This window comes from Carassius gibelio, chromosome A25, assembly GCF_023724105.1.
Source record: "Carassius gibelio isolate Cgi1373 ecotype wild population from Czech Republic chromosome A25, carGib1.2-hapl.c, whole genome shotgun sequence".
Lineage (NCBI taxonomy): Eukaryota > Metazoa > Chordata > Actinopteri > Cypriniformes > Cyprinidae > Carassius > Carassius gibelio.
The window spans coordinates 14,839,582-14,867,407 of NC_068395.1; the positions used below are offsets into that span (position 1 = coordinate 14,839,582).

The window sequence follows — 27,826 nt, forward strand, 5'->3', positions numbered from 1 at the left end:
AGTTAGCAACTTATACTCCTCACATAACAAGGATTAACCATTTTGTGCAACGCACAAACATATTCAAAATACATATTATTAAGGACTTACATAAAGAGCTTAAATAAAAGTTTGTGTGTGTGTGTTTAGGAATGTGGGGGTGTTGTGTCTCCTTCGAGGTTGCTCACGTGACTCTGGAATTTCTTGTCGTAATTAATTTAAATCCAGCCAGGCTGGCGCCAGGCATTTAGTGTAAAAATTTTCATTTTATATGCCTGAATTCAACCCATCAATCGATGACCTGCATATCTGTTACATTTGTAACTCTGAGGAGAGCAGTCTCAGTACTATGATACGGTCTATACGGTCCTGACTGGAAATCCTCACATGTACCATTTTTCTCTAAGAAGTAATGTAATTGTGAGGATACCTCCTTTTCTAGTATCTTGGACAGAAAAGGGAGACTAGAGATTGGTCTATAATTAACTAGTTCTTTGTGGTCAAGTTGTGTTTTTTTGACGAGAGGCTTAATAACAGCAAGTTTGAAGGTTTTGGGGCCATATCCTAATGACAATGAGGAATTAATAATAGTCAGAAGAGGATCTATGACTTCTTGAAGCACCTCTTTTAGGAGCTTAGATGGTATAGGTTCTAACATACATGTTGTTGGTTTAGATGAATGATAAAAGTTTGCACAAAACTAAATGATCTGAGATATCATCACTTGGCTGAATAATTTCAACACTATCAACATCATTTCCATGAGACAGTATTAAATCTAGAGTATTATTTCGACAATGAGTAGGTCCTGAAACGTGTTGTCTAACCCCAATAGAGTTCAGAATGTCTATAAATGCTGATTACAATGCATCTTTTTCATTATCAACATGGATATTAAAATCACCAACTATTAAAACTTTAAAAATCACCAAACTCTTTAATAAAGTCTGTATGGTGGCCTGGTGGCCTGTATACAGTAGCCAGTACAAACATAACAGGGGGTTTATCATTAACATTTGTTTCTCTGGATAATGTTATATGAAGCACCATTACTTCAAACTAGTTATACTTGAAGCCTGCCCTCTGAGAAATCCTGAAAACGTTGTTATAAATTGAAGCAACACCTCCCCCTTTGTCTTTTAGACGTGGCTCATGTTTATAACAGTAATCTTGGGGGGTGGACTCATTTAAAATAATGTAATCATCAGGTTTTAGCCAGGTTTCTGTCAAACAGAGCACATCTATATTATGATCAGTGATATTATTACATATTATACATATTATTTACAAAAAGTGTTTTCGTAGAAAGGGATCTGATATTCAATAAGCCAAGCTTTATCATTTGTTTATCCATATTGCATCTGTTTTTTTTTATCTGTTGAACCTCAATTAAATTGTTAATCTTAACTTGGTTTGGAGTTTTTTTGTATTTTCTAGTTCAGGAGATTGTCTTGACCAAGACCACACTCCTAAATGCATTGAAGCAACTGTTTTCTGATTGGTTGATTAGATAATTGCATTAATGAGAAATTGAACAGCTGTTCCTTATAATCTTTTAGGTGAGTGTGTGTGTGTATATATATATATATATATATATATATATATATATATATATATATATATATATATATATATACACACATGTATATATATATATATATGGATGGTCTCTCTTTGCACCATCCAAAAATATAAAAATGTTCAACCCCTGTTCTCATATGTACGGTTTAAGAAACACTCCTCTTTAACTGTCTGAAACACTCTAAATCAGCAGTGATGTATGACCTACACCCAAACATGTGATTTATATTAGCTTATGGTGTTAGATGTGTGCTGTCTTTGATAGATAGATGGATAGTTTATATTTTACTTTTTATTATGCATACAATCATATTAAATACAGTATGCACAAACATAATATATTCAAATAATACATATTTACAAATATTCCATTAAACATATGAATATGCTACATAAATGCTTTAAGCGGCTTAGTCCCAACTGCTGGCCTTTGATTTCGTTTGCCATGCGCTGCTTTTTTTCTGGAGGTGACTGCCGACCCACAGCTGCATGATCCTGTTGAAGAAACAGACATGATGATGAAACCCTGAGCAGATTTAATGAGCCATTCTTAGAGAAAGTCTAAAGATATATTGTTTCTGTCATGAGCGGGGTTTATGAATGGAAAATATATAATACTCATCCCAGATTAACTTACATATTGAAATATATGTTTAGTTTATATATGTTACGTTCAGTTTTTAAATATGTCTAAGTAAAAGAGAGAGAGAAGGGACTAACCATCATCAGGGTGAGCTGGGACCTGGGCTTTGGGGCTTGATGGTTCCCCAGTTTGAGCTTCAGCTGCACCTTTTCCATTTCCACACCCAGCTTTTTTTGTGGAGGCGGCTCACACACTTCGCCGTTGTTCTGTTGAAGGAACAGACATAATAATGTAAAGCTGGACAGGTTTGAGGAGTACTTTCTTAAATCTTTTTATCATTTTGAAATATAATGTAATACAAGTTCAGATAGAAGACATTGACAACATAGTATTTTAGGTGAAGGAAGAGTTTATATTTTAGAATAAATCTGAGAATAAGTAAAAACGAGAGATGGAAGGGACTTACTGCTGCTTTCTGCTGCCTCCGCTGTCTCTGCTGCTGTCTCCACTGCTCCCTGCGCTTCTTCTTCTGCTGCTCAGTCATTCTGGGATTTGATCCCTGTTGTGGGGAACTTTTGGTCACAAGTGCTCCCTGTAGGGTCCCAGAATGCACAGGCACCACGCTTGAGGTCCTGGAGGACATGGGTAATGCCTGGGTGGCAGAGACAGGAATGCTCTGATGCTCAGCAAGTCTCCGTTTTCTTGTCTTCGTGGTTCTGGAGGGAACTGTCTCTACTTTCGGAGGCTCAGCGGGCACTGCCTCTGCCGGTGGAGACCTGGCAAACACTCCTGCTCCCTGTGGGGTCCCAACATACACAGGACTCCTGTCAGGTAAAGGTGCTTCCTGAGGGGACTTGAAAGGCATGGGATCACCCTGTACAGGACAGGCTTGAGGCTTCTGCTGCAGAAACTCCTTCCTCAGACGCTCAGGTATCTTGAGCTTTTGTCTCTCTGGGGTCTTGCTGGGTCCAGGTGCTCCCTTCTCAGAAGAGGCCCAAGATGAAACCTGCAGCATCTTGTTGGGTGCAGGTGCTCCTTTAACAGAAGAGGCTCGAGCCGACAGCTGCAGCAGCTCCTGTCTCAGCGGCTCAGGTATCTTCAGCCTTTGCTTCTCTTGGATCTTGTTGGGCTTCTGCTGCAGCAGCTCCTGTCTCAGCTGCTCAGGTATCTTTGGTTTTGGCACCTCTGGGGCAGGCATAGCTTCTCTCTGTAGAGACTTGGTGTGCATGGCTGTGTTTTGAGGAGACACTGTGGTCACTGGTGCTCTCTGTGGGGATCTAGCAGACACAAGTGATTCCAGTTCAGAAGCAGCCTTTAGCAGATGTTGCCTCAGATTCTCGGGGATCATGAGCTTTCCTCTTCGCTGAGAGCCAGTGGTCACAGGTGGTCTTTGCGGGGACCCAGCAGGTTCAGGTGCTACCTGAGGCTTCATCTCGGTCCACTTTCTTTGCTGTTGCTTCCCCTGCTTAGTGGTCTTCAGTATTTCATTAGTGAACTCAGATCCAGCAAACACAGGTGCTCCCTGAGGCTTCTTCTGCCTCCACAGCTCCTTGGTCTTCAGTGTTGCATCTGTAAAGCCTGAGCGCGGAGACTCAGCCTTCTTAGATTCATAGTTGAAGACCAGGGATGAGTTGTGGTCCCTCTTCTTGGTATTTGTAGGCACAGATGAACCGTGTTGGGACCTGGGAGGCACCGGTGCACCCTGTGTCTTCTTCTTCCTCCACAGCTCTTTGGTCTTCAGTGTTGCAGCTGGGAAGCTTGAGTTCAGGGACTCAGTCTTCTCACATTCATCACTGAAGACCACAGACTTGGGGCACAAAGTTTCTCCTGCCTCCATTGTTCCCCGCCACTGCACTGAGGTGAGGTCTCCATACTCAGGCTCTTCAGATATAGGAGAAGAAACCTCCATTATTGCCCACCAGCGGCCTGCGGCGAGGGCAGCGGTGAGCTCATCTGAGAGTTCAGGAGATGAGGACTGCACTGCGCTCTCGGAAAAACTGGGGAGGATGGTTGACAAACTCATGTTGATGTTCGATGTGAAGGTAAAAGAAGATCCAAATATGTGAACAATACACTGACTTTGTCTTTCTATCTGTAAAATATGTGACAGAAAACAGAAATGAAACAGTTCTTTGAGTTGAGTAAACATATAAACATATAAGAGCCTGCAAGCTGGTGTCTTAAGTGTTTTTTTTATTTTTATGAATGCCTAGAGGAGATCTATCAGCTCAGTTTTTATCAGTTTTCCAACTAATGTGCATAACTCATATGCTTATAATGGAAAAGTATATAGCCTACTCTTTTTACATTAATATCTAATCAATGTAAAAGGCAATATTAAACTATCAAAGCTTTCAGTATCAGCTTTTCAGAATGAATCTTAAATCAAAGAGTGGTGGAAGGAGGCTGTATTTAATAGTAAATGTATAAAAAGTTATTACTTTGATCATTACTAATTTACATATCTGAAACTTTCCACACGGTCCTCCTCTGTGTAACATTCCCGTTTATTTATCTCAGTGACTTTTCTCCAAGTTTTGAAAATATTGATAACTTTTGATGTCCAAATTATAAAGAGGATACTCACATCACTCGCCACAACTCGCTACAGAATGCCTGATTCGTCTGCACTCATATTTATAGAGGACTCACCGAACGTTCTAATGGAATGCAGCGATCATTATGACGTAAACAATGGACCATCCACTGATCTCATTGGTGGAAAATTGTCTTAAAACAACACATCTGCTTTAAATATTACAATTACCACAAACACACACACACAAAAGATACAATTTAAAATAGTAGCTAGAATTATCAAATGAATTTAAATATAAATATAATATTCATACTTATGACAGCAAAGACCGAGAGCAGCAGCCAGAGCGTTAAGTTGTCATAGCAACCATTTAGATGGCCCGCTAAATCCCTCTGAAAGAAATATGTACTAAATAATGTTTATTTGTACAAAACATTATCAGATTTCAGTTCTCACTCATTTGTGTGCATTTTACAAGCAGAACCATAGATTGTGTTCAGATTTAGATTTTTTTAAATAAAATAACTCGCTGTCATTAACACATTCACCATATTTTTTTAATTTGGGGCACGTACCATATTTTATCTAAATGTTATTTCTTTAATATTTGGTACTTCAAAAAACATTTCATGTTACTAAAAATATTCATATATTTTTTGTATATAAAAAAGCAAACAATTATACAAACACAAACGTGTTTTATACTTTTTTTGAATTATTGCAGCAGTTAATTGAGCAAAAGTACTTAAAATCCACTGATATGGAGCAGATTATAAAATCATATGTAATGTAGCCACTAGCTGCCTGTACAGACTGATGCCTGTTTGAACATATACAGGACTGTGTGACTACTGACTTTTATTAGGTTTTGCATTTTTATACACAGTATATTCAGAATTATCAAAGGGTGTTTTTTTTGCAAAAGTTAACACACACACACACACACACACACACACACACACACACACACACACACACACACACACACACACACACACACACACACAGAGTGATTTTAAGACTGAGGAACTTATAATATGTCCAATCAAATATCTGTAATTTAATTATATATAAAATACTTTATAAATCAAAACTAATGTAATGTTCAAAAGTTGGGGTCTGAATTGCATTTTTTTTAACTAACTCTTTTATGTTAAGGCTGCAATTTAATGCATCCTTGCATGATAAAAGAATTATTATTATTATTATTATTATTTTGTTTTAATATTAATGGCTTCAAACTTTTAAATATAGTGTAAATGTGTTCTTTATTATGATACAAAAAATATTCCAGATTACATAATTTGTAAATATTACTTGTTGATGAAGTTTAAGATTAAATATTGTAAAAAAAAAATAAAAAATAATAAAATGTTTTTCATTCTCCACTTGACTTTATTAATAATTTTCCATCCTCCATTTTCCAAATATTAACAACATAAATCTGGATATGCACAGAAAGGTTAAAAGACTCAATGATGTGGTGTTTGTCAGAACAACACTGTTATCTGACTCTCATCTGTGGAAGATCTTTCAGAGACGTGTGGAATAACAGTCCTGCACCTGCGTCTGCAAACACTGAACCTGTGAGAGCAGACATGATCCGTCACAGATGAAGCTGTGCTGCTGGAGATCCACCGCAGGAGAACAGAGTTCACAGTCACCTGACATTATCATCAGTCTGTGTCAGTGATCACATGATCACATCTGTGCTGAGACTCTCCTGTCAATCAAACCTGAACTACTTCTGAAATAAAGCCGAGACAAACAGTGATTCAGTGACAACTTTAAAGTGTTTCTGAAAGTGTGTGGACCTGCAGTGAAGATGTATGATCTATTCTGACCCACAATGCATCACTTCAGAAGTCTCTGGAGTGCAGCTCTGGCTGTTTGTGGACATCTGGGCGTCAGTTTTTCAGAGACTATTACTGGTTTATGTTGGGTGTCTGAGTGCTGAGGATCCTCAGAGGCTTCTGACCTGAATTAGGAGAATATTCTGTAGTTAGAAATGTGTTTAAGTAATAATTGACCCCAAATCAGCTTTGACAGGAAGGACAGGACGCACCATTGTGCTCTAAGAGGACTGCTGGAGGGTCTGTGAGGTTTGTGGATGATTTGAGGACACGCAGTCTGAGATCTTACAGTCATGATGCTCTCAGTCCCATGAGTCTCCTCTGATGCTCTGGCATTATGAGCTCTGAGTCTCCGAGAGCGGATCTGTGTGATCCTCCGGCCAGCAGGGGGCGCTGCTGCGGCTCTGGGTGGAGGAGAGGGAGACATCGAACAGCCTGATGAAGAGCTGAGTCTCAGCGTCTCTGATAGAGATTCAGACAGAGAGAAGCACAAGATTCAATCATGAAGACACTCACGAGCATCATTTATAGACGAGAGAAAGAACCTGACGCACCTGTGGAGGGACACTGAACGGACCAATCAGGAGAGCTCGTGTCTCTAGTGATGTCATCGCTGCTGAAACTTTGGCTGTGACTGCCTTCATCATCATCTTCATCATCATCATCATCACTGTGGTGGATCTTCATCACCTGCGGCTGCTGCTCCTCAATAACCAGCAGACGTCTGTCAGAAGAAAAGCATGTGTTAACCGGAAGTGTGTGTGTGTGTGTGCGTGTGTGTGTGTGTGTTTGAGATAGAGAATATGTGAGTGTTTGTGTGATTGAGAGTGTCTGTGTGTGTGTGTGTGAGTGTTTTATGTGAGTGTGTGTGTATGTGAGTGTATGTGTTTGTTTGTGTGTGTGTGTGTGTGTGTGTGTGTTTGTGTTTGAGAGACTGTGTGTGTGTGTTGAGTGCGTGTGTGTGTGTGTGTGTGTGTGTGTTTGTGTTTGAGAGATTGTGTGTGTGTGTGTGTGTTTGTTTGAGTGTGTCTGTGTCTGTGTTTGTTTGTGTGAGTGTCTGTGTGTTTGAGAGTGTGTGTGTGTGTGTCTGTGTGTGTGTGTGTGTTTGTTTGAGTGTGTCTGTGTTTGTTTGTGTGAGTGTATGTGTGTTTGAGAGTGTGTGTGTGTGTGTGTGTGTGTGTGTGTGAGTGTGTGTGTGTGAATGTTTGAGTGTGTGTGTGTGTGAGCGTCTGTGTTTGTTTGTGTGTGTGTGTGTGTTTGTGTTTGAGAGACTGTGTGTGTGTGTGAGTGTGAGTTTGTGTGTGTGTGTGTGTTCGAGTGTGTGTGTTTGTGTGTGTGTGAGAGAGAGTGTGCTCATGTTTTTGTGACATATCAGGACACAACTGTGTATAATGACATGGGTATGACACAGGTATTACAAGGAGAGGGTGACTTATGAGGACATAACCCATGTCCCCATTTTTCAAAACACTTAGAAATCATACAGAATGAGTTTTTTTGAGAAAGTAAAAATGCACAAAGTTTCCTGTGAGGGTTAGGGTTAGGGTTAGGTGTAGGGTTGGTGAATGGCGATAGAATACAGAGTTTGTACAGTATAAAAAACATTACGCCTATGGGATGAACCCACTTTTCACAAAAACAAACATGTGCGTGTGTGTGTGTGTGTGTGTGTGTTTGTGTGTGTGTGTGTGTGTGTGTGTGAGCGTCTGTGTTTGTTTGTGTGAGTGTGTGTGTGTTTGAGAGTGTGTGTGTGTGTGTGATATATGAGAGGGGGTTCAGTACTTGTTGTGCTCAATCCTCCAGCTTCTGAGTTGAGTAAAAACATCTCTGTGCTCGCGGCTGCTGCTCTCTTCAAGCTCAAGCGTGTGTTCAGGAGTGAAGCTGCTCCGTGTGCTGGGACGAGTTTGAGACACAGAGTTTTGGAGCTGGACAGATGGAAAGATTTTGTTTTCATGGGGTGATATATAATATAATATAGTGATATTGGTGATTCGGATCAGTTTGATGAGATTCACCTTTATCTTCTGTCTTCGAGCTCGAGCAGCTTGTAGTGGATTCCCACAGAGAACTCGACCGACACCTGAGCAGACGTCACACATTACTCCCCGACACACACACAAACCACTAAAGATCTGATATTACTCTTAATACTGTAGTTACTGTAGCATAAACATCACATCTATAACAGTTTACGTCAGCCAATAGAGCTTCACAATCTAATTAGATTTTTCTGATGAAAATTACACTAACTGAAAAACTAAATTACTGCTATTTAAAAATTAATTCTAATAAATTATAATAAACTAGTAGTAGTAGTAGTAATATATATATTTATGTATTATTACTTATAATGATAACTGTCATGATTACTCATTTAAAATATAATAATAACAATATCAATGATAATGATGATGATGATGATATATTATTAAGAAAAAACAAATAAGAAATATTACTAATAATTGTTTATTCTATATCAGTATGACTATAATAATATAATAACAATAATTGTATTAAAAGACAAAAATAAATATAGATATTTTATTAAAAGTAATATTAGTATTATTACTACTAAAAACACTGAACAAAAAAGAAGTGTAATACTATTCATTTAATAATAATTATTGTATTAATTGTATTATTATTATTGAATAAAACATTAAAATATATATTTTTTTATTATTAAAACATAAAAAAGAGAACTATTACTATGATAATATGATCAATTCATTGATAATAACAATACATATTATTTTATTGTTACTAAATAAAAATATGGAAAAAACAATTAGTATTACGATTATAATATTATAAAAGTATTATTATTAGTAGTAATTATATATATATATATATATATATATATATATATATATATATAGTGTGGAAGTGTCAGAACAGAAGTGCGTCTCGATCAGTGGAGGGCAGGAGTTTACCGTTCGTCAGATCACTGGCCTCGTGGTTCAGGACGGCGATGTCGGAGCGGGTCGATGCTGGTCTTGATCCGCTGCAGGAAGTGAGAGGTCTGGAGAGACTCGTGGAGGAGACCCTCAGATCTCCAGGTCTCTGCTTCTGAAACACCTCGAGTGCTGCTGAGTCCGTCTCCAGACGCTGCTGTCTGTCTGCATCTGTGAGCGAAGCGTCTCTGATGGATTCTCTGAGAAGAGTCCAGTCCTGCAGTGAGGCTCTGCAGCGTGGAGCTGTGTCCTCTTCAACAGGAACATCATCGAGGAAGATCAGCTGCGGGATCAGCTCTCGCACCGCGGCCCTGAAGCTGGAGCCCGAGTCCTGCAGCACAAACCACACGTGAGGAATCCATCTGAGTATGACTGTGTGTAACAAACCAAACTCATCATTAAAGAAGAAAAACAGAAGAAAGATGGTGATCTTCATGTACCTCAGAGGCTCCTGGAGCGCGGCGGGTGCACACAGGGTTTCCTTCCAGTGAAAGTGTCCTGAGCTTCACACAGCGGCCCAAATACCACAACTGAGCCGGATCTTCAACCTCGTTCTCCTCCAGATCCAGCAGCTCCAGATCCTCCAGCAAACTGACTGGACTCAGGTCCGAGACGCTGTTGAACGCCGCATACAGCTCCTGAGGAAGAAAACACTCATTCGCTTTATTTAGACACACTGTAGTTCATGAGGAGTGATAGAGAAATCAGTTTGATCTGAAAACACTTTGACATCAGGAAAACACCAGAGTTTGATCGGTTCAGTCGAAATGTTGTTGGACACCTTTAAGGAGGAAAGAGCAGAGATGCCCTCCAGGTCGGTCAGACCACATCGAGCCACACATAAGACCTGCAGGAGAGAGAGACTGGTTCCCAGATCCCTGAGGACACACGGAGATCATCTGTTATTAGATTCAAAGCATCTTCTGTCAAATGTGTTCAGTAATCGATTCTGTTTGTTCCTGAGGTCTGCAACACAAGCTGTTCATGCTGGCACCTTCGTAATTTGATTGACTTGAATTTTATGACTTTGGATTGACAATAATTATGTTTGTTTTTTTTAATCATGAGATAAAAGTCCCCATCCACTATCATTGAACAGAAAAGAGCAGCATTAATATAACACTAAATATCTTCTGTCGTGGTCCACAGAAGAGGGTTTGGAGCGAGTGAATGATCACACCTGTTCATTTTCGGGTGAACTATTATCTCTTTATGGATGTAATAAAGGTAAAGGAGCTCGTACCGCACAGATGAGAGCAGACTGTTGTTCATCTTCAGCTGTGTGAGTTTGGGCAAGTAGATTCCTGTGAGACGAGACAGAAAACACTCAGATTCATCATCTTTCTGATGGAGATATCTCAGTCATAATCCAAACCACTTTAAATCACATCACTGTTCCTCACAATCTGAAAGTCGAGGTTTAATGACACGCAAACATTTGGTTCTCTCAAACTAATATGAAGTGAATAAAGAGTAACTGTATTAAATCTGACCGAAGTTGTCCAGAGTCTCCTCTCGGGTGTCCACACACATCTCTAGTGACGTCACCTCGTGAAGATCCTCTGCTCCTGAGATGATTTTCTGCAGAAGAAAGAGAAACACTGTTTATCTGAGATGTGTGTGAAGATGTGGATGTGTCCGGGTCTCGTACCAGTTTCTCCGGAGACAGACTCTGATCGAGCAGCAGCTCTTCAGCAGCAGGTTTGGGGTTTAATAAAGCAGATCCACTGAACTCAGCTGAGCCCGCTCTCTTCTTCAGCGAGGACTCACCCGACATCTGCAAAATAATTGTTCACTCTGCCCTCAAATTAATATGTATGTATTATGTTTTACAGCAATGCTTACGACACCTTAGTGGGAAAAAAAGTTTATTTATTTTCTAATTTGTTAAACTTTATTATATGTTTTGTATCTTATTCAAGTTTTATTCTCTGACCGGTATAATTACTCGTCTTACCTTCTGAGTTTTATAAACAATATCACTCAGGATCCAGCGTTTCTCTTCTGCCTCACAGCGGGTGAGTTTGCTTAGCAACGCGACTACTTCCTGGATACGGGGCTAAGTGGGATTTGTAGTCCATCAAGATACACGACTGGTGAATGTCCCTACCCAAACAATAATTATTGATTAATTTGCCAGTTTTATTAATGTAATGTAATTCGAAATGGACTAAGCTTAAACTTTTTGTCTGAGTATTAATTATGAATTTTGTCCTAATCATAATAATTGACAGGAAAACATTAAACGATGTAATGAGAATACTGGGGGAAAATCCCCATCTCTGAATGTTTTTTAAGTCCTACATTAGTCCCATAAGAGCTTGTTGTTCTGAATGGACTCGGTAGGAAAGCAATGAAACTACTTTTATGTAATACAACATTTTATATATTATTTGTCTGTACAAACATTATTAATTAGCAATTACAAAAAAAAAAAAAAAAAAAAAAAAAGAGAGAAAAACCTATAATAAAAACAACCACCAACAAGGAAATGTTTTTTTTTTTTTAATCTTTTGACTGTATATGTAAATAAATGTATAACCATACCTATAAATATGTAAAATTATGAAGCAATAATAAATGTAACCATATTTATCCTATTGGATAGCGTACCACTTTCACATGATCATCACCTGACGAAATATCTTATATCACTTTATTTAAACTCTGACATCACATCACTTAAATTTATCTTTACTCCTTTTTTCTGTCTTTTTAACTGTCAGTAAATTTAGTTAGTTACATAACAACAACAACAAAAACAGTACCAACAATAACTTTTAATGTAATGTTTAGCAAAAAGACAGACAGACATTTACTATGCAGCTGTGAGTTTTTATTTTTGATGACACAGATTACACAATATTGTATTATAAAGTTATATAATTATAAAGCATTATATCAAATAAATGTTTATTTTACCTTACAAATATTAAAAGCAACATTTTCTCATCTCACACATCACTGATCTACAATCCGAAGTCTTTTATGAAACAGGATGTTTGCTATACAACTTAGAAAAAATAATAATAATAATAAAAAAAACTTTGAAACTCATATACATACGTGTTGCATCTTATCAGAAATGTGAATGCAAAATGTCTAAACAATGTGAATGGATGGATCATCATTCCCAATAAGATAAATAATATTATGCACTATGTATATGCAACATGTACCTAAATTTATCAAGGTTTGGGTTAATAAACTGAGAGTCCAGGGTTTATGTGATGCAAGTTTGTCCTGCTTTCTTTCCTGTATCCTACATCATCAGAATCAGATATGGACATGGATTGCCAGCAGCATTGGTTAGAGATGCAGGAATCAGTCGTCTTCCACCATGTTGAAGAGCCTGTCGACCAATACTAAAAAAAAAAAAAAAAAAAAAAAAAAAAAAGACAATAACTGATACTTAAAAATATATCAATTCATGACAAGTTCATGTGTCACATAATCTGTTTGTGAAATCTCATTTATAATTAAAGTCAGTTTGGTGTTTTGTTAATAAGAGCAAAGATTAGCTGTAACATTGTGCCTTATTTGGGTCCATCCAAGCCTGTCATTTCTTGAATTATCTGACCAAAATTTGTGCAAGTATAAAACATTTGTTCATTTAATTTTTATCAGTTCAGGTTAATCATGCATTTTATTTTGGAAAGTCTCTCATCATCATTTACCCTACCAGTTTTTTTTTTTTTTTTTTTTCAGTTTCATTATTTATCAGTTAGCAATTATTCATAGCCAGTATGTTTGCCCTATCTTTGGTTAAGCAATATTTTTTTTTTGTTAAAAGTTTTGTAACTCAAATAAATAAATAAACACATGATTAATATATATTTATATATCATATATAAGTAAAGGAGGCAGAGGTGATACCACTTGTGTTCCACAAGGCTCTGTATTCGGCCCACTTTTATTCTCTATTTGCAACAATCACAACCATCTTACTCCGACATAAAGGCAAGAACCTTGACATCACTGTTGATTTAACTTATTGCAATGGTACAGAGAAAAGTAAAGTAAAAGATTATTTGTGTAGCTGCACAGAAAACGAGGACCACAGAATAGCATCGGAAGTCTCAATGAAATGAAAATATCCCATATTTTTAAAGTTCATGATATTTCACTTGATAAAAATTACATTTTAACTTTTTTTATGGTATGTAATGAATACATTTGTGTTACTTTTGTGCACACCTCAGCTATGCTTGTGTTGGACCATGTGATTATGTGACAAACGTATAAAGAGAGGTTGCTTTGTCACTACTTCCAAAAAGCAATCTGTTTATAATGTAACCTGAAACGCATTACTAATCACAGAAGAAAACTTGACTACCCGCTTGTGTACTGTAACTTCACCTGAGTGTCAGAGTCTTACCTCCTGCTGTTGGTCGTAGGAAGGGCTCAAATGATCGACAGGCATTGATGAGCTGTTTTAGTTGTTTAGGACAGTCTTCTGGAAGTGCCTCCATGATCTTCTCTACACACACTTTTTGGTAGATCTGACGGGGGGTCGTACAGTCTAAAAGCATGGCACAGAAAGAGTGTGGCGTGTATTTAGTTCAAATGTAAGTAATATTCAGCGCAAACACAAATATATGTAAGAGATTAACAACAGTCTGTGAAAACTGATTGTGGTGGTGATACACACCTTTAAAAGGAACATCTCGTGTGGCAATTTCCCACAAGACAATGCCAAAACTAAAAGAGCATGTACAGTCAGTGACCATCCTTTATTTGATTAAGATATGTGTGTATGATATAGATTTTGACTGCCGTACCTGTAGATCTCACATGCCTTGTCATAAGTATAGTTGACATTCTGAAGCTGTTGTGGAGAGTTGTAATGTAAAACACTGTTCATTTTGGATTTATTCTTCTGAAGAGAAGTTTCGGTTTTTGCCAACTCAAAGCCTCCCAACTTTCAGAACATACAAATGAACAAATACACAACATAAAAATTAAGATCAAACCCCAACAAGTAACATTTCCTGGGTTTAATTAGTGTCCAGCACATTTCCTTCTTTCTTAGACAAAATTGGTTTAGTAACAGTAATATATACTTATAAAATATAAAGCAAGCAATTTCTTATGTATACAGAAAAGAAAATATATTTAATGTTTAACATTTTGTTTTTATACTTTATTAAATTCAATAATTCCAAACTGTTAGCAAATTAAAAAAAGTATTGTCTGCAAACTTTATTTTCTGTAATGTTGGCAAATCTTTTTTCTATAATTATAAATCTTTAAAATATTAATATTATTATTGTAATATCTAGCTATTCAAAACAGATCACTAAACAGTCTTTAGAAAGAAAAGGCATTTTGTGAAAAAAAAGGTACCTCCATCTGTTAAATTGGGATGTTTGAGATTTTGGAACTACAAAAACATGTTGTGGCTGTTTTGGTGCTGAAACGATGCTGATATTGTGAAAGTGAATATCTATTACCTTTACTCTGTAGCCAGCAGCCACTAGAAAAATGCAGCTTCTGATGGAGCCATGCACTTTAAACTTCTCCTCCGACTGATGCAGCCTGTACTGTGCAAAAACAATGAGATCAAGATGACAAATATACCTTCAGTATAGTTTATATGCAAACATTGCCTGTATGTGAATAAATGAACTAGATAAAAAAGTTTGACGAGACATGCTTTATGCTTGCTCTAGGAGGAGTCTAGGTGGAGTTAAAGTCCGAATCTTTTGTCACAGAGGAAGAATAAGTCATTAATAAATAGAATAACAGTATGTTGTTGGTTGGACCTGTAGAGTCCCTGCGCCGCATCCAGACACATCTGAGTCTTTCTCTCCCAGGGCAGATTGCAGTTACTGTCCAGGACTTGTCGAAGACTCCCCTTCTCACAGTACTCCATGACTATAAGGTGTCTTGGATTTGGTCCTGTATGAGAAGGACACAATGACAACCAGATGCATGTTAAACAAGATCAGATATGCTGATTTTCTCAAACTGAGATTATTCTTTGGTTAGAGATTGATTAAAGATTAGCACACCATTCTCATCCTCGACACAGATCCCAAACATTCTTAAGATACTGGGTGACTCAAAGCGCTTCATGGTCTCAACCTCCTTGTTAAAAACACTCCTCAGCTGACTGGAGAGAATGAATAAATGCAACAAGGAAAAGTTTAGTTTTTTAAATCAGTCAAGAAAATCATTGCTTTGGGACGGACTGATTTCACTCAGACTAAAAGCTAACATTTGACCACAATTATTTTTATCATCTACCTGGGGCTGGTGCTGAGCGGGCATAAGTATCTCTTGATAGCCACAGTGAACTTGTTGTACGTTCCTTTGTAAATCTCAGAATGGCTGCACTTCATGAAGGCTTTGCCAGGGAAACTGTAGGTCAGTTCCTCTGGTTTAATCTCTCTAATGTCTTGAAGATGAAGACGGGGCTTTTTCACTGCCAACCAAAGTTGAGACAACATTTAAAACATTACTTCAACAATGCTAAACTAAACGTTACTTCATAAAAGCCTCACTATAATAATGAAATTCGTGACAAACGGGGACCCTTTATTATTACAGTATCTATTTAAATATACACTTATTTACTAAAAGCACTCTATCTTTTGAAGGTCATGCTAATAATATCATGAGTACTTTATACTTCCATCAATGTAATATCAGTTGTCTCAGTGAATATTGCAGTCCTTATACATGCACTGGTTACTACACACATTGATTACTGTAATGCTCTCCTCTCTGGTCTCACCTTTAAACTTCTTTAAAAAAATTAAGTTGGTTCAGAATCTTAATTATCGAGCAAATTTCCCCAGTTCTTCTGCGACTGCACTGGCTTCTGGTGAAGTATCGTTTATTGGTTTTAATAATCTCCTTCTTTCATTCAAGGCTATTAATAATCTCATTCCTCCATACCTTACTGATCTTCTTCATATTTATACCCTTTCGCAATCGCTCAGATCTTGACTCTCAGTTTCTCTTGTTTGCAATTATTAACTGATCTGATCTGATTATGATTTTTATTGAGCCTGTGTTATAATGCATTGGTAACTTTATATATATAAATATTTTTATATTATTATTAATATTATTATTATTATTATTATTATTATATTGTATTATTATACTTTTTTTTCTTCATTTATTTGTACTTACTTGATTCCAGGATCTCTTTAATGTCCTGCACATCTTTTTGAGTTTGGTCAACTGTCTTTTGCACGGCGTCAACCATCGTGTTCGTTCCTTTGCTCTCCTGAGCTAAAGACTGGAGCACTAGGAGATAAATTTATACTGTGTGAATACTTCGTCTAAAGCAAGGGTGTCCAATCCTGCTCCTGGAGTTTAGCTCCAACCAGCTGACATTCACTTTCCTTGAAAGTTTCTAGAGAGTCTGATGTAATGATTTTTTTGGTTCAGGTGTGTTTAATAAGGGTTGGAGCCCTTCAGGAACAGGTTTGGACAGCCCTGGTCTAAAGCCTTCAGTGGTTTCCTGGAAGTAGCCAGTTTATTCCAATTCTAATCCATACATCTTACATTCTCGAAGTTCCAAAGAGTCACTCTGCCTGTCCTCTTCATCTTCCCGCCGCCTCGTTGCTTCTTGAAACACTTTATCGATACACACTCTGTGCTCGAAATGAAGTGCTAGAGAAAGCAGCTGAGCTGCATCGTTTAGCCTCTCATTTAGGCAGCTGAACTCCTCGCCGAGGTCATACGCTTTGGCGACGCGTCTCAAATAGCTGAAGCAAGTGTATTTCTTCACTATCTTCTCTGCTGACTCCAGAGTGAGTTTAAGATTTTCAAGTCCATTTATAACCTGTTGAGGCTCAGTCCCAAAGCCATGAACCTTCACGGTTTTCACCAGCTCAGCCAGAGTAGACACGCGGTGAGCCAAACGTCTGCAGCGCTTCTTGTTGGCCTTCACTTCCTCACATAGGCTGTACAGCTTTTCTGCAATGGCTAGGATTGGTTCTATGATATCCATTGCAGCTGAGAATGAAAACAATAAAAAAAAAAAAAATATTTCTCAGATTCATTATCCTGAATGACTGAAGCATTATGATCTTTTGATGATTTTCAAAAAATGATCTGATTCTGAAACATAAAATGCACTGTTTTTAAAACATAAATACAAACCAATTTGTGAAACAAATGGAAAAGGCAAAATGAAAAAATATCAATATTAATCTCATCCTTATTTAGACTGTAATTGTTTCTCATGTGGATATCTGTAAAAATAAATGTATATGGCACCTCAGTGATAAAACTCAAGTTGGTGTCTTGACATGTATGGAGATACCCTTTCCCTCCGAGATGCTGAAGCCTGATTTAATCTGATCTGCAATAGCTATTAATATTCAAGCAATTACCTGATTGGGAGGCTCAGCTGCTATATGATGCTGGGATCCAATTTACCTCAGAATCTTTCTCTTTCACTTAACAATGCTGTTTCCAAGAAGTCTCTTATCACTCACCATTATATGCTTTTCAGTGGAAGGTGCCCTGATTGCCATACATAGCAGGGCGGCCCCTATTTTTGATGCAGTGCACCCTGAGTTTGTCTATGCTCCAGTAAAGGAGGCCCTAAGGACTTTTGTAAAGAGCCACATGGGCCCAGTCCCCACGTTTTCATCCTTCCTCCCTAAGTCAGGACCTGAAGTTGCCAGAAAAATAGCCATGTCACTGACAATGCTGTCTATGAGAGAAGGTTTACAAGGGATCAAAGACCCTCATTTGCATGATTCAAGCACCCCCCTACCTCAGAGCAGTGGCCTGACGTGGCCTGACATGTACAGAGCACAGAGAAGTTCAAGTCACTTGATCACTCATTCGCACAATACCAGCAGCCCCTTGCCTCAAAACAGCTTCCAGATGTGTGCAGAGCACAGAAAAGTTCCAGGCACTCACTCATTTGTGGGAAAATGGCAGTGGCCCGCCATGTGCTGAGCACGGAGATGTTCCAGTTGCTCGGTTGCTCATTCAGAGACAATTTCAATATTAGCAACCCCTTGCCTCAAAGCAGTGGCCATCTGTGTGCAGAGCATAGAGGAGTTCCAATTGCTCACTAATTCACAGGATATCAGTAGCCCCTTTCCTCTGAACAGTGGCCAACCTCGTATAGAAAACAGAGAAGTTCCAGTCACTCGATTGTTCACGTCTTATAAGTAGCCCCTGCCTTGGAGCAGTGGTCAGCTGTGCACAGTCTACAGATGCACTTTGGCTACTCTTTAACTCATGTGGCACAAGCAGCCTCCTGTCTCAGTGAGGCGCTCATGTGTCCCCATACAGCTAACCGCAGACCCATCACCTGTCTTTCACTTAGGCAGTGCATATAGGCAGCACTCCCTGTAGTGTCAGATTGGGAGAACACTGTAAAGTACAGCTATACACTTCGTTTCACTCACAGATTAGGTCAGAAGTGTCAGAACAGAGTGCTCCACTGTTATGAGCAGAAATCTCCTCTCTCTTAGCCAGACAGGCAGTAGAGTACCTGAGGAGCAGAGGTCGTGCTATACAGGCTATAAAGCCACTAATTCCTTAGTGCATACCAATATCATATCAATTCAAAGTGTTACCGATAAGGCTGGCTCTGGTCAAGATGTACATGAATCCAGCGCTTTTGCCCCCTGAGACTCAGCGGCATATAAACTGGCTGGCAATGGAAGCTGTTCACTTAGCACTCAAGGTATTTCTATACGGAGAGTGGAGACTAAATCCTCAGACAGTAAAGATGATCTGGAGCCTCTTTGGCAAAGAAGATCGACCTCTTCACTTCAGAGGAGAAAGCCCACTGCCCATTATTTTTCTCGCCAACAAAGGTGCCCTTGGAAGTGCACATGTTGTTGAGCCACTGGCCCAAGGGGTGGGAATAAGCATTTCCTATGGTCAAAATAGTGTCACACCATCTGGCTTCTCAAGCCGGAGCTGTGGGACCTGCATGTGCGGCAAGTCAGTGTAAGGTAAACCAGCTTATTGATGCACAGCGAGTACTGTACATGGTAATCTAACCTGAAGCCCCTTTGAGGGAGGCATCTATACGGTTTGAGATGGAAAGTGTTTGCGAACTGGTGTGTTAGCAGACAAGAGGACCTGGTGAGTTGTTATATCCCCACTATTTGGACCTTCCTGCAGGAACGCAGCTTGGGAAATGAATGCAATGCACTAAATGGTTAAACGTTTTCTTTATAACAGTTTGCTATGGGAAAACATTTAATGTGAAACTTTGCACATTGTCTATATATTCTGGGTTCATCTGATTGCCTAATTGATTGTCTTAATACATTACTACTTAATGCAAACCTTGTAAAAATAAATGGCGGTCAGTGAAGGGAAAAACGTGGGCGCTCCTGTAAGAGTGTGACATCACGTGAAAAAGATGAATTTGTGCCTGACATCGCCAATCAGGTGAATGCTTGAACGCCATTACTACTGCGGTACAATAGAGTGATTCTGATTCAATCAGGCTTCAGCATCTGTAAAAGTATTATATAAAATGTCTCATTCCCTCCTCTCAGGGTTCAAGGTGTACGTTGGTTAACATTATTTGATTATTTAAATCTATTAAAAAAACATAATTGAAATGGTTTCCTGTATTGCATTTTATCTCTCAAAATTATGGATGTCATAAAAAATGTAGAGATTAGCAGAAATATGTCAATGCAAGGTAATACAATGACTTAAATTTCATAACTGTATGTGTGTGTGTGTGTGTGTGTGTGGTGTGTGTGGTGTGTGTGTGTGGTGTGTGTGTGTAGAAACTTCTGAATGCAATAATGGAAAAACAGATCAGCTGAAATACTGGCAATAAGTCATGTTGAAATTGTAAAAAGTTTTATGGCATGTATTCCTCACACATAGCCTGCATTATAATAAAAGTCAAGTCACCTTTATATGTATATTTATATATATTATATTATTTATAAGATTGAACAATATTAATTAGGAGAACAATGTGTCAGTAGTGCAAAATAAAAATAAAAAGTGGAACTGAAAGTTATGCCATCAAACCAAAGCAAGCATTTCCTCATTCCTGCTAAAACCAATGTTCTGGTTGGAACATGATTTAAAATGCTAAATAATAATAACAAAATTATAATGTTAATAATAATAATAAAATATTCTGACGAAAAGGATACCACAAATAATTGCAGAAAATTAAATATTATTATGACATGTTAATTTTAGACTTCCTCTCTGGAAGAATTCCAAGTCACCCAAAGTTACTTTCACAATCAGCTTAATCGGAAACTATAAACAGGAAATTCATTGTGAAATCTCCTTCCATCTTGAGCTTGCTGCTGTGTTTACAACACATTATAAGCTAAAAATCATGTCTCCTTTGTAATTAAACATTTTAATGAAGTAATTGTCTTAAAAAGGTTTACTTTGACCTGGTAATCTTTCGCAAGCTCATAGAACTGCTACTACTTGCAATACTATAGTAAAACCCAACTTTTCTCACAAATACTGCAAAATATTGTCAGTTTGAAACGTCCAGTCAAATCAGACATCACAGATATTTTAAAGATTACATAATTATTGACATATAATTATAGCAAACATAATTATTACAGAAGTAAATGAATATAGAAGTAAATTAATTATGGTTATGGCATATGACATAATTCTGAATCAAGATGCACTATATGTAACGACATAACTGATAGTACTTACTTCTGTTAATTTATTACTTTATCCTTTCTGAATTGGCGAAGTCTGACATGGAAATGTGAAAACAGCAGGTCTGAGTGACTGATGGCTCCTCCTTCTACTTCTTCACTAGCTTTATGTGCAGCTTCCTTTTTGAAACTCGAATGAGTCAGCTCCCTTCTAAGAGCGAGATGAGAGCAGAATCTTTAAAAGGGTCATCGGATGCCCATTTTCCACAAGTTGTTATGATTCCTTAGGGTCTTAATGAAAAGTCTGTAACATAGTTTGATTGAAATTTCTCAATGGTACTGTAAAAAACACTTTTTTACCTTCAAAAAAACAGTTGGCTCTGCTGACCCCACTCCTTTTTCCTAGCTGCTCTCCGAGGGACTGTTTACATCAGCAGCATTCATCATGAAACTTGCTAAGTAGCACATTATTATGAAAGGCGATTCGAAAAGATTCATTAAAAAAGCTTATACTCACTTCTCCTGTGGGTAAAGCTGGAACACAAATTGTTCACACGAACATATATGCATTTAGGTAGACTTGTGGCACATTCCCTTCAAGAAAAAAAAAAAAACCTAATCCACTGCGTTTTCAGTGGCTCAGATGTTGGGAGTAAATGACAACTGCTGTGTTCATTATAACATCCAGCAACAGAACACCTCAATAACTTGTAAAAGTTCAAGTACTGTAGCATGCAATGACCCCTTTTGATTCACTCTCATGGTACTTTGATGTAATATGAAAAGGTCTCCTGCTATTGGGAGATATGAGGTTCTGTATAACCAAATACTATAGAATACCCAAGACAAGTCACTCTTATAGTCTTGAATGGGCAAAATGCAATAATCAATATGAAACAACATTTATTACATTTGTTTTTTAGATTCCATTGGTGATTTTAAACATGAAATTTAATCTTAAGCTTAACCATTTTGGAGAAGTTTCCCCATTCAAAGAGATAAGAGCTGCACTTGCATTCCCAAGATGACCACCAAGTTACGTGATTTGCCTTAAGGGGATGTTGGTATTACTTACTATTGGAGAAAGCATAACGGATCTTGGATCACGTGTGCCTTAATAACCACAAAAAGACAATGACTGATATATTTTTTTAAATGGATTTTAATGGAGGAGGAGTTTCACTATACTGAATAAACAGCTTTTTAGAGGAAAAAGATTATAATTGAATGAATTGACAGCCTATCGGATAATCTTCAACACGTTTTACACTATACAATACTTTTGGTTTGAACTATTTTTTGAGTTTACACACGTTTTTATGGAAGCTTATGGGTAGCAATATTCAATTTGGAATTAAATATGCAAAATGACAATGCAATATGTAAAATGGCAATGCATTTCTGCATTTACATTTACATTTTCAAATACATTTGTGCAACGTTTGGTGCAAAATTAAAATTAAAATTAAATACATAATTTGAAAATGTATTACAGAAATGACTATATATGTATAACATGTTCAAGCAAAAACTGTGGCAAAATTATCTTTCAAATGCTTTTTTTCTTAATTGCATTAACACTCACTGTCAAGACGATTGCATTTTCATTCAATGTCCCACAATGAATGTAGCAAAATTCAATGTGCACATTGAAAAGTTGCACTGTTTTTATCAGTGGGACAATATTCATACAATACTACAACATAGAAATAATTTGCAGGTCTCAGCAGCACAAATTATGTGTCCAGCCACATCTGATTCAAATATTATGCTAATTAACAGTGAGCGGTGGTTTCAGACATTACAGTGCTTCACTCGCACTGACTCTTATTCTGCCTGAAAGAATGAAAAGACCGAGCTGAAGGCGGAGTGATTCAACCAATCAGATGAAAGCAACGTTTCATCTCCGCCCACAAGCGGAATGAAATATTGAAGCCATAAACCAAAATGATTAAAACGTAGACGGACCAACTGTCTTGTCCATGTTCTCTCACTTGAATCTTCTTAAGTCTTCAGTCTCTTGAGCTTCTGCAAGCCCCGCCTTGTTCACGCAGTGATTGACGTGGCGCGAGGAGGCGGAGACGTGATCGGCTCGGAATGCATTTTCAATGTGCACATTGAATTTTGCTACATTCATTGTGGGACATTGAATGAAAATGCAGTCGTAAGTGTTAATGCAATTAAGAAAAATACCATTTGAATTATAAGTTTTTACTTGATCATGTTACACATATCTAATCATTTCTGTAATACATTTTAATTTTAATTTTGCAACTTATAAAGTGTTAAAATTAGTATTTATTTTACATATTAAAACTAGTGTATGAAATGGCAAATTAAAATTATGTAATTTTATTTTATTTTTTATTTTGCACCAAACGTTGCACAAATGTATTGGAAAAAGTAAAATGGAAAATTTGCCAGAGAAGTCACTGAATTCAGTTTACAACATCTGCCAACTGCGCTTGACTACACGGCTGACTCGCTGTTGTGAGAGATATTTGGCTCATGTCAGCATGATATCAGAGTAAGGCAGACAGCCCTCTGAAATTTCTAACCAGCATGCATTTTGGATCAATGGTGATCGGTTCTGCGCAGATTTCAAACCAGCCTAGTGTCTCAGGGTGTACTCACACTAGCCAGTTTGAACCGTGCCCGGGTGCGTTTGACCACCAAAGCGCGGTTCGTTTGACTAGTGTGAGTAATCCGAATCGTGCCCGGGCGCGGCTCGATTGGCCGGTCCTGGCCCGCTTGGAAGAGGTGGGCCAGGGCACGGTTCAGTTGGACTCGGGCGCGGTTCGCATGCAGTGTGAGCGCTAACCGTGCCGGAGCACCGAAAAGGACGCGTTGTCCTGCAAAGTCTGCAAAGTCCTTGCTGCACTTCAGCTGGTACATTGCAAACATCCTCATACAAGCAGCGCGATTATGTGAAAATTTTCGCGCAACTAGGGCGACACATCTGTTTAACAACAGGCTGTGAGAGGGCTGTGGACCAAACGACACAAAATTATCCACAAAGAAAACAGAGCGATGTACTCCATTGCGTTCAGAGAGCGCCGCTCTTCCTGTTTATCCCGAAACCGTCGCACCATAATGACGTAAGCGTGCTCCGGCACGAATGCTGAAACGCTATATGTGAGTGCAGGCCAGAGGGGGAGTGGGGAGGGGGGACAATCGTACTCGGGCCCGGTTCATGGCAACCGTGCCTAGTGTGAGTACACCCTCAATCATGGTTGGTCTATGGAAACCCAAAGGTCAAAAATGCACAAACTTCAGTGCCCTCTGGAGGCCGGTCTGCCAAACCCTGCCAGAGTTTCAGGGCACAGCTGTCTCCAGCGAGCGCTACTCCCAGTTATTTCCGCCCGCGAGCGTAGCGGAGCTGGGACCCTCGCCGCCCCTTCGAGGACCTCTTACACCAGAGGTCAGTCTCGAGAGACTGATTCCCTTAGTACATTATTTAGCAGCGTGGAAACTACTGCCAAATGTATCTCAATAGGTCCTGCACACAATAGAAAGAGGCTATTGCATTCAGTTCGGCCATCCACCACCGACATTCAATGGGGTTACACCGACATTAGTCGGCACCGAGCAGGCTCTGGTGATGGAACAAGAAGTGAATACCCTATTAAGGAAGGAGGCCATCGAGGTGGTCCCTCCTCAAGACAGGGAGTAGGATGGGGGGTTGCATCCGATCTTAGACTTACGTCATCTAAACCTCTCAGTAATGTCACTGAAGTTCAAAATGCTCTCCGTCAAACAGGTTGTAGCTCAAATCAGATCCGAGGACTGGTTTGTCACAATAGATCTCGAAGATGCATACTTCTATATATCCATCCTTCCACAACACAGGAAGTTTCTGGGGTTCGCTTTCGGGGGCAAAGCCTACCAATATCGAGTACTTCCCTTCGGCCTTGCACTCTCACCCCGCACGTTCACAAAATGTGTAGATGCGGCTGTGCCCTCCGTATGCAGGGCATCCGCATTCTGAACTATATCGATGATTGGTTGATTTTTAGCTCAATCAGAGCAGATGGTGGTTCGACATCGAGATGTTGTTCTCGCACATATGGGGGAGCTGGGATTGAGACTGAATGCCAAGAAGAGTGTACTTTCTCCAGTTCAAAGAACCAACTATCTAGGCGTAGTGTGGGATTCGATCACGATGCATGCAAATCTGTCTCAAGCTCGGATCGAGTCAATCCTTACCTCAGTCAAGAGAGTCAGAAAAGGCAAGTCACTGACCGGGCCCAGTATGGCTCGCAGATCTGATTTCTATTCTTGACGGCTCTCCGTGGGAGATTCCGATCAGGACAGATCTACTCTCTCAGGCGCAGGGCAAATTAATTCACCCTTGCCCCGGAGTTGTGTAAACTGTGGGTGTGGCCCTTGAGGGGGCACAACTCACAGCATCTGGTCTCTCAACCGAGGTTGTTGAGACCTTTCTCCAATCCAGAGCTCCCGTCAACGAGGAAACTGTACGCCCTGAGGTAGAAACTCTTCACCTCATGGTGCAGAGATCGCTAGCTTGACCCTGTTAACTGCCCAGTTGGTATAGTTCTGTAGTTTCTACAAGCCAGGCTCTCTGCATGGTTAACCCACTTCACCTAAAGGTTTACGTGGCGGCCATTGTAGCTTACCACGTCCCTTCTGGTGTCTGGTGTCGTTGCGTAGTTGAAACTATCAACATTACCTATGGATCCTCTGGTCTTCCCCTGCCGTTGGGAGCCAAGGCTCGCTTTACACAGGGTATGGCGGCCTCTAAGGCCTTCTTAGCAGGTGTGTCCCTCTTGGACATCTGCAATGCTGCGGGATGGTCCACGCACATCGTTCCCCAATGCGTTTGATGCAGCTCGAGTTCCTGAAGAGGAACAGCTCTAGGTTATGAATGTAACCCTAGTTCCTCCAAGGAACAAGACACTGCGTCGCATCGCCATACTCTCGGCACCTCTGCTGGCGCTTGCTTCCCTACTCGAAGCTGAAGCGTCTCGTTCCTTTGAGGAACTAGGGTTACACAGTAAGCTAGAGGCGTTTTCTTCATGTAAAAAAAGCTTCATAATGTTACGGTTGAACCACTGATGGCAGATGGACTATTCTGAAGATGCTTTTCATATTTTGACAGTGACCTTCACCAGTGTTGGGAGTATAATGGTGTTACTAACGGAGTTTAATTTTCAGTAACGGAGTAATCTAATTAATTACTTTTCCCATTGTTGCAACGTCGTTATCTTTACTGAGAATGCCTTATCCACATCTGCCTCAAGCAACTCAAATCTTATGAACAACCTCACATCAACAAATGCTAAAAGGTTACTGTACTGAATATTTAATGCTGTGTTCACATCAGATGCGACTTTCATGAATAAATTGCGATATTCATGCGTAGTTGGACGCTTGAATATTTTGAGATCATTCGCTTCATTCGCGCGTGAAATTAACTTCACAACAAATGCGTCATGGGGGGGCTAAATATTACTGTTATCGTGTCATGAAATGTAGTTTTAAAAGTATTTCATACTAGAATAAAGTTGTCTTAAACTCAAATATGCGGTTTCAATCACCTTTATTTATATAGTGCTTTAAACAAAATACATTGCGCCAAAGCACTGAACAACATTCATTTGGAAAACAGTGTCTCAATAATGTAAAATGATAGTTAAAGGCAGTTCATCATTGAATTCAGTTATGTCATCTCTGTTCAGTTGAAATAGCAAGGAACCGAAACTCCATCGGTGACAGATTGGAGAAAAAACCTTGGGAGAAACCAGGCTCAGTTGGGGGGTCAGTTCTCCTCTGACCAGACGAAACCAGTAGTTCAATTCCAGAATGCAGCAAAGTCAGATTGTGCAGAAGAATCATCTGTTTCCTGTGGTCTTGTCCTGGTGCTCCTCTGAGACAAGGTCTTTACAGGGGATCTGTATCTGGGCTATAGTTGTCCTGGTCTCCGCTGTCTTTCAGGGCAGTAGAGGTCCTTTCTAGGTGCTGATCCACCATCTGGTCTGGATACGTACTGGATCCGGGTGACTGCAGTGACCCTCTGATCTGGACACAGACTGGATCTGGTGGCCACGGTGACCTCGGAACAAGAGAGAAACAGACAAATATTAGCGTAGATGCCATTCTTCTAATGATGTAGAAAGTACGGTGTTATGTGAAGTGTTCCGGTTCCAGTTTACCTAATTAATGCAGCCTAAAAATCCTTTAAAGGATTTGGATATTAAAAGCATATTAGTATGTTATGTGTATGCCAGGTTAAAGAGATGGGTCTTTAATCTAGATTTAAACTGCAAGAGTGTGTCTGCCTCCCGAACAATGTTAGGTAGGTCATTCCAGAGTTTAGGCGCCAAATAGGAAAAGGATCTGCCGCCCGTAGTTGATTTTGATATTCTAGGTATTATCAAATTGCCTGAGTTTTGAGAACGTAGCGGACGTAGAGGAGTATAATGTAAAAGGAGCTCATTCAAATACTGAGGTGCTAAACCATTCAGGGCTTTATAAGTAATAAGCAATATTTTAAAATCTATACGATGTTTGATAGGGAGCCAGTGCAGTGTGGACAGGACCGGGCTAATATGGTCATACTTCCTGGTTCTAGTAAGAACTCTTGCTGCTGCATTTTGGACAAGCTGTAGTTTGTTTACCAAGCGTGCAGAACAACCACCCAATAAAGCATTACAATAGTCTAACCTTGAAGTCATAAATGCATGGATTAACATTTCTGCATTTGACATTGAGAG

At 39.1% G+C, this 27,826-nt stretch overlaps 3 protein-coding genes across 5 annotated transcripts; all 3 read right to left on the minus strand.

Moving 5' to 3' along the window:
- Positions 1 to 1,847: 1,847 nt before the first annotated feature.
- LOC127946812 (fibrous sheath CABYR-binding protein-like) lies at positions 1,848 to 5,591 on the minus strand. Its single transcript, XM_052543585.1, has 3 exons — positions 2,610 to 5,591; positions 2,281 to 2,409; positions 1,848 to 2,055 (listed from the first exon to the last, which is right to left on the minus strand). Exons 1-3 carry the CDS (start codon positions 4,290 to 4,292, stop codon positions 1,918 to 1,920), a joined length of 1,950 nt encoding a protein of 649 aa, XP_052399545.1. The 5' UTR covers positions 4,293 to 5,591; the 3' UTR covers positions 1,848 to 1,917.
- Positions 5,592 to 5,751: 160 nt separating this feature from the next.
- LOC127946813 (leucine-rich repeat-containing protein 56) lies at positions 5,752 to 11,617 on the minus strand. 2 transcript variants are annotated; one of them, XM_052543587.1, is made up of 13 exons: positions 11,447 to 11,617; positions 11,141 to 11,266; positions 10,983 to 11,070; positions 10,733 to 10,793; positions 10,271 to 10,367; positions 9,930 to 10,127; positions 9,469 to 9,820; positions 8,551 to 8,615; positions 8,318 to 8,460; positions 7,090 to 7,259; positions 6,748 to 6,997; positions 6,527 to 6,660; positions 5,752 to 6,429 (listed from the first exon to the last, which is right to left on the minus strand). In XM_052543587.1, the coding sequence occupies exons 2-12, from the start codon at positions 11,264 to 11,266 to the stop codon at positions 6,537 to 6,539; spliced, it is 1,674 nt and encodes a 557-aa protein (XP_052399547.1). In that variant the 5' UTR covers positions 11,447 to 11,617; the 3' UTR covers positions 5,752 to 6,429; positions 6,527 to 6,536. The 2 variants fall into 2 exon arrangements, with proteins under 2 accessions (XP_052399547.1, XP_052399546.1); XM_052543586.1 differs by having other exon boundaries at positions 5,753 to 6,660.
- A 549-nt stretch (positions 11,618 to 12,166) lies between these two features.
- On the minus strand, positions 12,167 to 21,315 carry LOC127946815 (mixed lineage kinase domain-like protein). Of its 2 annotated transcripts, XM_052543589.1 has the most exons (12): positions 21,148 to 21,251; positions 17,949 to 18,127; positions 17,011 to 17,463; positions 16,633 to 16,749; positions 15,739 to 15,916; positions 15,504 to 15,604; positions 15,255 to 15,390; positions 14,943 to 15,027; positions 14,271 to 14,410; positions 14,141 to 14,190; positions 13,868 to 14,011; positions 12,167 to 12,854 (listed from the first exon to the last, which is right to left on the minus strand). In XM_052543589.1, exons 3-12 carry the CDS (start codon positions 17,456 to 17,458, stop codon positions 12,814 to 12,816), a joined length of 1,440 nt encoding a protein of 479 aa, XP_052399549.1. In that variant the 5' UTR covers positions 17,459 to 17,463; positions 17,949 to 18,127; positions 21,148 to 21,251; the 3' UTR covers positions 12,167 to 12,813. The 2 variants fall into 2 exon arrangements, with proteins under 2 accessions (XP_052399549.1, XP_052399548.1); XM_052543588.1 differs by lacking the exon at positions 17,949 to 18,127 and having other exon boundaries at positions 12,169 to 12,854; positions 21,148 to 21,315.
- Between the last annotated feature and the right edge of the window lie 6,511 nt (positions 21,316 to 27,826).

Excerpts from the sequence above, each read along its gene's own strand:
- LOC127946813 (XM_052543587.1), bottom strand. The coding sequence starts at position 11,266 with ATGTCGGGTGAGTCCTCGCTGAAGAAGAGAGCGGGCTCAGCTGAGTTC. Across the intron at positions 11,071-11,140 it reads GTCTGTCTCCGGAGAAACTG|AAAATCATCTCAGGAGCAGA; the intron begins GTACGAGACCCG and ends TTTCTTCTGCAG. Across the intron at positions 6,661-6,747 it reads AGTCCTCTTAGAGCACAATG|GTCAGAAGCCTCTGAGGATC; the intron begins GTGCGTCCTGTC and ends CTCCTAATTCAG.
- LOC127946812 (XM_052543585.1), bottom strand. The coding sequence starts at position 4,292 with ATGTTTACTCAACTCAAAGAACTGTTTCATTTCTGTTTTCTGTCACAT. Across the intron at positions 2,410-2,609 it reads GGAGGCAGCAGAAAGCAGCA|AACAACGGCGAAGTGTGTGA; the intron begins GTAAGTCCCTTC and ends TTCCTTCAACAG. Across the intron at positions 2,056-2,280 it reads CCCAGCTCACCCTGATGATG|GATCATGCAGCTGTGGGTCG; the intron begins GTTAGTCCCTTC and ends TTTCTTCAACAG.
- LOC127946815 (XM_052543589.1), bottom strand. The coding sequence starts at position 17,458 with ATGGATATCATAGAACCAATCCTAGCCATTGCAGAAAAGCTGTACAGC. Across the intron at positions 15,028-15,254 it reads GCGGCGCAGGGACTCTACAG|GCTGCATCAGTCGGAGGAGA; the intron begins GTCCAACCAACA and ends TGCACAGTACAG. Across the intron at positions 14,411-14,942 it reads CTGCTGGCTACAGAGTAAAG|TTGGGAGGCTTTGAGTTGGC; the intron begins GTAATAGATATT and ends ATGTTCTGAAAG.